This window comes from Procambarus clarkii, chromosome 10, assembly GCF_040958095.1.
Source record: "Procambarus clarkii isolate CNS0578487 chromosome 10, FALCON_Pclarkii_2.0, whole genome shotgun sequence".
Lineage (NCBI taxonomy): Eukaryota > Metazoa > Arthropoda > Malacostraca > Decapoda > Cambaridae > Procambarus > Procambarus clarkii.
Window position 1 is genome coordinate 46,498,351 of NC_091159.1, and position 9,209 is coordinate 46,507,559.

Here is a 9,209-nt window from a genome sequence, read left to right on the forward strand (position 1 = left end):
AGCTCAACCCCCGCAAACACAACTAGGTGAGTACACAGAGAGCGAGAGAGTGTGTGTGTGTGTGAGAGAAAAAGAGAGTGTTTGTGTGTGAGAGAAAGAGTGTGTGTATGTGTGTGAGAGAAAGAGAGAGTGCGAGAGAGAGAGAGAGAGAGAGAGAGAGAGAGAGAGAGAGAGAGAGAGAGAGAGAGAGAGAGAGAGAGAGAGAGAGAGAGAGCGAGAGCGAGAGCGAGAGCGAGAGAGAGAGCGAGAGCGAGAGAGAGAGAGAGAGAGAGATAGTGCGAGAGAACCCAATGTGTAATAGTCAACAAAATAAAATCCAGCCCATCAACCGTGAAGAGCTCAGTCCCCCAGGGTACTGTGCTTGCTCCAGTACTTTTTCTCATCCTCATATCGGACATAGACAAGAACACAACCTATAGCACTGTATCATCCTTTGCAGATGACACTAGGATCTTCATGAGAGTAGGCAACATAGAGGACACGGCAAACCTCCAGTCAGATGAAGATCAGGTCTTTCTATGGGCTACAGAAAATAATATGGTGTTTAACGAAGTTAAGTTCCAGCTCATGCGCTATGGAAAAAATGAAAATATAGAAACGGAAACCACGTACAAAACTCAGGCAAATCATGACATAGAACGAAAAGGCAATGTAAAGGATCTGGGTGTACTCATGTCGGAAGACCTTACCTTTAAAGAACACAATAAAGTAGCCGTCACAACTGCAAGAAAAATGACAGGTTGGATAACAAGAACTTTTCACACTAGAGATGCTATACCGATGATGACACTTTTCAAAACGCTTGTGCTCTCTAGAGTGGAGTACTGCTGCACAATGACAGCCCCTTTCAAAGCTGGAGAAATTGCTGACCTGGAGAACGTGCAGAGATCCTATACTGCTAGAATTCACTCAGTAAAACACCTAAACTATTGGGACCGACTAAAGAGCCTAAATCAGTACTCCCTCGAGCGCAGGCGGGAGAGATATATAATAATTTACACGTGGAAAATGTTAGAGGGGCTGGTCCCAAACCTGCACACAGAAATAACATCACATGAGACCAGAAGACATGGCAGGATGTGCAGAAAAGCAGAGGTGCAACAGGTACTCTGAGAGAGAACTCTATCAACATCAGAGGCCCGAGACTGTTCAACACGCTTCCACTACACATAAGGGGCATAACTGGCCGACCCCTCACAGTGTTCAAGATAGAACTGGATAAGCACCTCCAAAGGATACCTGATCAACCAGGCTGTGACTCATACGTCAGGCTGCGAGCAGCCGCGTCCAACAGCCTGGTTGATCAGTCCAGCAACCAGGAGGCCTGGTCGACGACCGAGCCGCGGGGACGCTAAGCCCCGGAAGCACCTCAAGGTAACCTCAAGGTAATCAAGGAGAGAGAGAGTGCGAGAGAGAGAGAGAGTGCGAGAGAGTGCGAGAGAGTGCGAGAGAGTGCGAGAGAGAGAGAGAGTGCGAGAGAGAGAGAGAGTGCGAGAGAGAGAGAGTGCGAGAGAGAGAGAGAGAGTGCGAGAGAGAGAGAGAGTGCGAGAGAGAGAGAGAGTGCGAGAGAGAGAGAGAGAGTGCGAGAGAGAGAGAGAGTGCGAGAGAGAGAGAGAGAGAGTGCGAGAGAGAGAGAGAGAGAGTGCGAGAGAGAGAGTGCGAGAGAGAGAGAGAGTGCGAGAGAGAGAGAGAGAGAGAGAGAGAGAGAGAGAGAGAGAGAGAGAGAGAGAGAGAGAGAGAGAGAGAGAGAGAGAGAGAGAGAGAGAGAGAGAGAGAGCGACCTGGTCATTCTTGGGGTCCTTTTTAGTATGCACTCATCTGTGTGTGTGTGTGTGTGTGTGTGTTTATATTTTTCTTCGCTTGAAACAATCCAGTGATCCGACTTGTAATGGTACGAGTAACATGTTCCAAAACTCTACAACCCTATTTTCAAACGAGTATTGACCCAAGCTTTTCCTGTATCTGAACATATCCCAATTGTATCCATTATTTCAGGTTCTATTTTGTGTTGATATATTAAACACTTTATTAATTTCCCATTGCTTTAAATAATCCCTTTCATCCATATGTATACCATATTTCAATCATGACAACCCTTACTCTCCACCATACGAACAGTTCAAGCCATGATGAATGTTCAGAAAAATAAAAACCTTCTTTGGTTTTTAGCATATCATCAGAAATGTGCAGCAGAATCTTTAATAATGGATGATGGTACTGTATTAATATTCCTTTTCATTAAACTGTTTAGGAATTGTTGGGATTAACTTCAAAACCAAAAATATTGGTAAAAAAATTTAAGTCTTTGGCATTTATTAATGTTAGCTTCCTACACAGAAGACACACACAAATCTTCTGTATTAATTACAATATTCTCAATTCCTTTCTCAGTAACAACAAATGAACAGGATTTTCTTTCTAACCAAGGACAGAATACCACTTCCAGTACTCTTACATTGTATTCAACAGCTTTCTTGGCATCTTCCTCATTACATTCTAGAGAGTTATTGAACCTGACAATATCCCATCCTGAGCCTTTGTCTTCTTCATCCTTGGGCAATATTTGACGAGCGTTGACAAAAGAGCTAGAGCGAGTCAGCATGAGACGTGTTGTCACTAAATTGGACCATGATAAGCCTAATGCAGGAGTTATACTTGCGGTAAGACCATAGAGGTCCTGCTTTCCCATGGTAGCTGTTACCTATAACAAAAAATCAGTGCAGATGTTATTACCTCATCAAAGCAATTTTATAACAATGCAATAAGTACTATACAGTACTATACAAACCGTATATATTCTCATATATTAAAACACAATTCTTGTGCAGCTGCAGCTACCATTCGCATGAACACAATTACATTTACAGTAGAATATATGTATATTATATATATTATTCTGTATATAACACCAAAAGCCCAAGGTGTGTTGAGCAGGGGCACGGAGGCTCATGGTGACTATTAGTGGTGTCGTCCTGGATTCTGACTGTTGAGATATGGCAACCTTAGTACAGGCTCATTCCTCTCACTGTTTGCTGGTGATGCCAAAGTTATGAGAAAGATTAAGCCAGAGGAGGATAGCATGAGACTTCAAGATGGCCTGGACAAACTGAAGGAATGGTCCAACAAATGGTTGTTAAGAGTTTAACCCAAGCAAATGGAAAGTAATGAAAATAGGTGTAGGAAGCAGGAGGCCAGATACAAGATACCATTTGGGAGATGAAATTCTCCAAGAATCAGCGAGTGAGAAAGATCTGGCGGTTGATATCACACCAGACCTGTCCCTGAAACCCACATCAAGAGGATATCGTTAGCAGCATATGCCAGGTTGGCCAACATAAAAATGGCCTTTAGAAACTTATGTAAGGAATCATTCAGAACCTTGTATACCACATATGTCAGACCAATCTTGGAGTATGCAGCGCAGCTCTAGCATAGAGTCAGTATCTTGTCAAGCACAAGACTAAATTGGAGAAGGTTCAGAGGTATGCCACCAGACTAGTACCCGAGCTGAGGGGTATGAGCTATTATGAGACTGAACCTCATGTCACTGGAAGACAGAAGAGTTATGGGAGACATGATCACTACATGTAAGATTCTCAAGAGGATTTTATAGGGTGGATAAAGACAGTTTAACATATGAAGCACATGCACTAGGGGACGCAGGTGGAAACTGAATACTCAAATGAGCCATAGAGACATTTGAGAGAACTTTTTTAGTCAAAGTATTAACAAATGGAATGCATTAGGAAATGATGCTGTGGAAGCAAACCCCATAAACTGTTTCAAATGTAGATATGAGAGCCTAATAGGCTCGGTAATATGTACACCGGTTGATTGACAATCGAGAGGCAGGACCAAAGAGCAGAAGCTCAACCCACTTCAAGCACAATTAGGTGATTAGATGAGTACCTGATTAATTGCTAGCACAACAATTTTGTGTGATGAGGCTAATTGATGTAATCTGTAGCCTAAAGTTTGGAGGGCTGTCGTCTTATTCAAGTCTGTTCCATCTTCAGCTCGGAAAGCAGCTGCAACGGAATCTATCACCACCAGACCCACTTGACGAGAAGGAACGAGATGGGGGAGTTGGTATCGCACGCAGTCAACCAGGCTGTCCTTTGAAGACATTACAATATATATAATTTAAATAGATTTCATATAGGCCAGACATCTTAAGATATCCTAAGCAGCAGTCATACCAGTTACACCATGGGCAGCAACCATGCCTCAGTTACACATACATCACACACTCGAGCCTAGAGAGGCCAAGCTATACTGTATATACAGTACCTACAAAGCACATTCTAAAATGAAAGAACACTGAATTTGATTTCATTTACAAAGCAAATCACTCTTTGAAGTAATATACTGTGTAAATTTACTTTCTTTGTAAAAACAAAGTGATTTAAATCACTGAAGCCCACTGAACCGAATATTTGCCAATAACGCAAATACTGTATTCGGTTCAGTGTGCTTCAGATAACCGAGGTCATACAATATGTAATTACCCTATTTAATATAGTATACAAGAATAATCACAAAAAACATGTGATTCAGTTATTCCTAAGTATCCACTAGGAAAATGAAATGAAAATTCTGAACGTTTTTGTGTCACCACATTATCAAGGAAATACTGCATATATTTGATGATGTGGTGAAACATGAAAACGTTCAGAATTTTTGTTTCATTTTCCTAGTGGATACTTATGCCTAATATAGTATATGATCACTATTTAATATAGTACAGTATATGATCATTATTTAATATAGTACAATATATGATCACTATTTAATATACTGTACTATGTAATCACTATTTAATATAGTACATGATTACTATTTAATATACGTAGTATATGATCACTATTTAATATAGAACATTATCAACCTTTCAAAATTAGCAGATCCCCACACTATTTAATATAGAATATGATTAACCTTTCAAAATTAGCAGATCCCCACACTATTTAATATAGAATATGATTAACCTTTCAAAATTAGCAGATCCCCACACTATTTAATATAGAACATGATCAACCTTTCGAAATTAGCAGAATACTCACAAAACTGCATGACTGTGCCACAATAATCTGTATCACAAAACAAATATGAATGCATGTCACACCAAAGGAATTTACCATATCTGGAACATGGTGAATAAAAATGTTATCCGAGTATGACTTGGGTCCCTTGGGATGGTTTCTCTGCATGTGTTTTATCAGTTGCTGAAGCCGAGCAGCCGGGAACTGTGACTCGGTGCAGATGTAAGCCACACCTGTGATTAATAGATGAAGTTGGAAACAGTGAACAAAATTTACATCTAGAAAGCGCTAAACAGAAGGTATGTATGGCAGTTAAAATGTTCCCATTTGGTAAAATTCAGTAATATAAAATGTTAACTTTTTGGTGGTTGATCACTACATATTGGTACTGTACTGTACTGTACTTTCAACCAAATAATTACTATAAATACTACCATGTTAGGAGGATGGGCTGACAGAATAATATACAATTGTAATTAAATGTGAAGTACCTTTACCAAGGCCACCACTACTTGGGGAAAGCTGCACATGAAGTGACAACTGTAATGCAAGTTGCGTTTTCCCACTGCCACTCTCGCCTGCCACTTCTGTAATCCCTCGAACAGGTATTCCACCACCGAGGAAGTCATCAAGGAGACGGCAACCGCTGGTAATGTGAAGCAACTTGCCGGTGTTGGAATTATCTATTTCCCAACCTAGCAAAATAAGTAAAAAAAAATGAAGGTCTTATCAACAAATTGCAAGATAATGAGAAAGAGATGTCAGTGTGTAAAATAAGGTCAAATTTACATAGGATGGCTAGTTTTGAAGTGTTTCAATTATTAGGTTTTGCATCTTGCAGGGGCAATGCAGAAAAAAAGAATATCAAGGTAGAAAGTTTTGAATGGCAAATATATACATCAGAAAAAACTCACCAAATTAAAATTAACAATGTCATCAAAGTTTACAGAGTATCGTACAACTCACTGATATTTGTTAGTACTGTATAAATTAATTAAATTTCAATGGCAAGTGCTGTAGTGTGAAGGTAATGCTTGGAGAGGTAAAGAGTAAGTGAAACTATGTTAGGAGTTAAAACTCATCAAGATAACTATTATTAGTTACTATTATTACCATTATTACTAGTTATTAACTATTACAAGTGTCTATTAATCTTGTTTAAATTACCAATCAAGCTGTCAATGTAATCAATCAGAGCTTTAATATACCAATGTGCTTTAATATACTTACTAATCTCTCTCATCTCATTTTTTTTTTCTTGCAATGTATTTATCATTTTATTAATTCTGATAGAATTTACCTACTTAAAATTATATGTTAGATTAAGGACCTACCCAAAATGCTGCGGGTACTAGTGGCTTTACAAGAGTGTAAATACTGTACTATGCTATGTATTCTCACAAACCCAATGTACCTTCTCGTATATAAATAAATAAAATAACAAATTATAAGGGTGAGCACGTAACAACATTGAGAGAGTGCATTTGTACAGAATAAATATGGCAACATGAACAAAAGAGAATTCTGGCACATTTGTATTAAAGGGCATCCCTGGAAACACAAACCGAAACTATCTCTATTTTTCGCTTGTTACAACTTGTAATAAAGTTGTTACATCTTGGCTTAACGTGTTTACGACGTATTAGAACGTTGTTACAACTTGCTATATTGGTTGTTATAACTGGTTAGGTGGTGTTAAAACTTGTTCGAACGTTGTACCAACGTCATAGTTTCGATGTGTGTTTGGCGGGATGTCATTAAGAAGTATGCAAAATGAGGGGAATATAACATTTTAGAGAGTTTGCAAGTGCTACAAAGGAGTATGGTGGAAAGTATTGCATTGCATATGCTATACTATAGTGTATTTAGATATCTTGGTAAGGTACATTATATTTTACAGCAAATGAGCAATTAGAAAATCTTTCCATTGATTTAACAACCAATTCTTGGACAACTTTCTACAGAAAATTTAATGTTTCCCTCAGAGCACGATGTACAACAATAAACAATTTTTTCAATAAATAAATGCAGAGTTATGATATTTCAAGAATAAATTAATATTTAGTAAATACAATGTTGTAAAAATTAAGAAGCATAAAATTTCCCCAAGAATTACAATAGTGTACATGTGAGTGTTCAGTTGACATCCAAAGTTAATTCTGATACACACCTGATAATTGCCTGGGAAGGGCATAGGCAGCTACAGCAGATATTAGCTGCTCCACGTCTGCAGCTGCAAGTCCAAGTTTTTGTTGCAGCTCACTCTGCGATGCCCGTAGGATATTCAAAATAGACACATAACCAGCTGGAAAATAAATAAAGAGTGGCACTTCCAAAATCCAAACAATAAATTTGTGTACACTATCCAAATTCGCAAATAATCTGGATTTTGGGATATTTTGCCTTCTTTTGTTATTTTATATTGTCCAAATATTTGGAAGTTTTTTAGAGAATGATAGACCATATTTATCTGCATTTTTAGACAAATAATTAAAAGCCAAGAAGGCATAACCCAGAAAAATCCTAACAGTCCTTCTAAAATTATTAGCAGAACAATAAGAGATGAGAGAGAAATCCTGAGCCAAACAGCATCAAAATTTGCTCACTCAAGAGGTGAATGAGCGAAGCAGAAGAGGGAAGAGGGATATCCTCAACACATCTCTGTTATGAATGTAATTAATCTATATTAACATTTCACATTTTTTGCAAAATTTCTTTTGCACATACAGTATACTGTAGTAGGAATAATTCCAAATTGAAAGACAGTGTAATCATAACCATATGAGAAGTGTATAAACAGCTTTGACTGCTATGTATGTGAACTCAGCTATTCTGGTAGGCATTATGTTGTTGGTGAACAGTGTTTTTAGCATTAGGATCACCAATTCATGGACATAGCCTATATACTTTAGAAGATGTATTGGACTGAGTAATCCCCTTTCCAAGTTGCTCCTTCCAGATACAGTAATGATCTTTTTCCTAGATTTACAGTATTGATTAAATTGGGATAGGTAAGGTTTTTAACACTAACATTACCACACAAAAAAGGAAAAGTTATTGTTTCAGTCTGTCCTTGGTTATGGTTTGTAAGGTTAGGTTAATGTTAGGCTGAATTATCTCAGGTTAGATTAGCTAGTTTAAATTACAGTACTATAGTAGCAAGTTTGAAATGAGGTAATTTTTTTGTAATTAACTTCTAATAAAATTAATAATTAAGATATGAATGGGAATATCTTAAATTTTATGCTGATGACATTTCTGAACTACAATAGTAATCATTCATAAAGTTTGTGACAACTGGAACTAACTTCCATTACTCGGTCCAGACAAATAATAATGAACTATGCAGAGAATGTCATTAAAATTAATAGCTCATCTCACACATGATAAGAAAGGAAAGTGAGGATGTTTTAGTGTATCCCTAGACCCTTATCCAAGTCATGTCTTAATAAGAGACACGACTTAATAAGGGTCTTGGACTGACCTTTTTTTTTTTTTTACATGTGGAATGAGTTATTAATAATGCCCTTAATCAGAAAGAACCCAATATATGCCTCACCTCTCTTAGCGCTCATTATTATTCTGGGATTGATATCAAGTTGGTCGACAATGTTCCCACTCCATTTATATGGTGCTGCTGCAGCCATCACCACAACCCTCCATACAGAGCCACTGTCCTCGAGAATAATTATTGATGGGTCTCCTCAAACACGAGCTGCTCTGCCATTCCCTCAGCAGTGCTGCCAATTACTTGGGAAGGTCCATCATTGAAGGATCTGCAGACCTGTACAAGCACCAGTTAGGACTTATCATATAATTACAGTACATTATATTCATTTCGGAAGAAAGAGTGAAGGACACCTACAGCCTGTGCTACACCTTTCAAAACCTGCCCCAGGAGGTGTAAGGTCGCCTTGTTTGTCAACAAATCCGGCGGGAAGACACCGCCATTAATTCACAAACAAGAAATCCGGATTTCAAATAATTTAACTAAAACTATCATGAAAATTAGCATGTGATCTGTGGAGTTATATATTTGAATTTATTTATGTATATATACAAAAGTTCTTACATTCTTGTACAGCTACTAGCACTCGTAGCGTCCTTAATCCTATTGAAATTGTTCCCCGGAAACGACCCGCCGAATCGCTTAACAACCAAGTACCT

General features: G+C 38.1%; 1 protein-coding gene across 2 annotated transcripts; it reads right to left on the reverse strand.

Annotated features, from left to right (window-relative positions):
- Window positions 1-2,282: 2,282 nt before the first annotated feature.
- On the reverse strand, window positions 2,283-9,005 carry LOC123773966 (DNA repair protein XRCC3). Of its 2 annotated transcripts, none has more exons than XM_045767981.2 (7): window positions 8,908-9,005; window positions 8,602-8,826; window positions 7,213-7,347; window positions 5,534-5,737; window positions 5,139-5,275; window positions 3,910-4,116; window positions 2,283-2,701 (listed from the first exon to the last, which is right to left on the reverse strand). In XM_045767981.2, the coding sequence occupies exons 2-7, from the start codon at window positions 8,687-8,689 to the stop codon at window positions 2,330-2,332; spliced, it is 1,143 nt and encodes a 380-aa protein (XP_045623937.2). In that variant the 5' UTR covers window positions 8,690-8,826; window positions 8,908-9,005; the 3' UTR covers window positions 2,283-2,329. The 2 variants fall into 2 exon arrangements, with proteins under 2 accessions (XP_045623937.2, XP_045623955.2); XM_045767999.2 differs by having other exon boundaries at window positions 8,602-8,818; window positions 8,908-8,975.
- Window positions 9,006-9,209: the final 204 nt, after the last annotated feature.

Bases quoted from the DNA above. Each gene is read 5' to 3' on its own strand.
- LOC123773966 (XM_045767981.2), bottom strand. From the start codon at position 8,689: ATGGCTGCAGCAGCACCATATAAATGGAGTGGGAACATTGTCGACCAA. The intron at 7,348-8,601 runs GTGAGGCATATA...TTTATTTTCCAG, and splicing joins AATAATGAGCGCTAAGAGAG to CTGGTTATGTGTCTATTTTG. The intron at 2,702-3,909 runs GTACTCATCTAA...TTTTTGTTATAG, and splicing joins TTGTGCTAGCAATTAATCAG to GTAACAGCTACCATGGGAAA.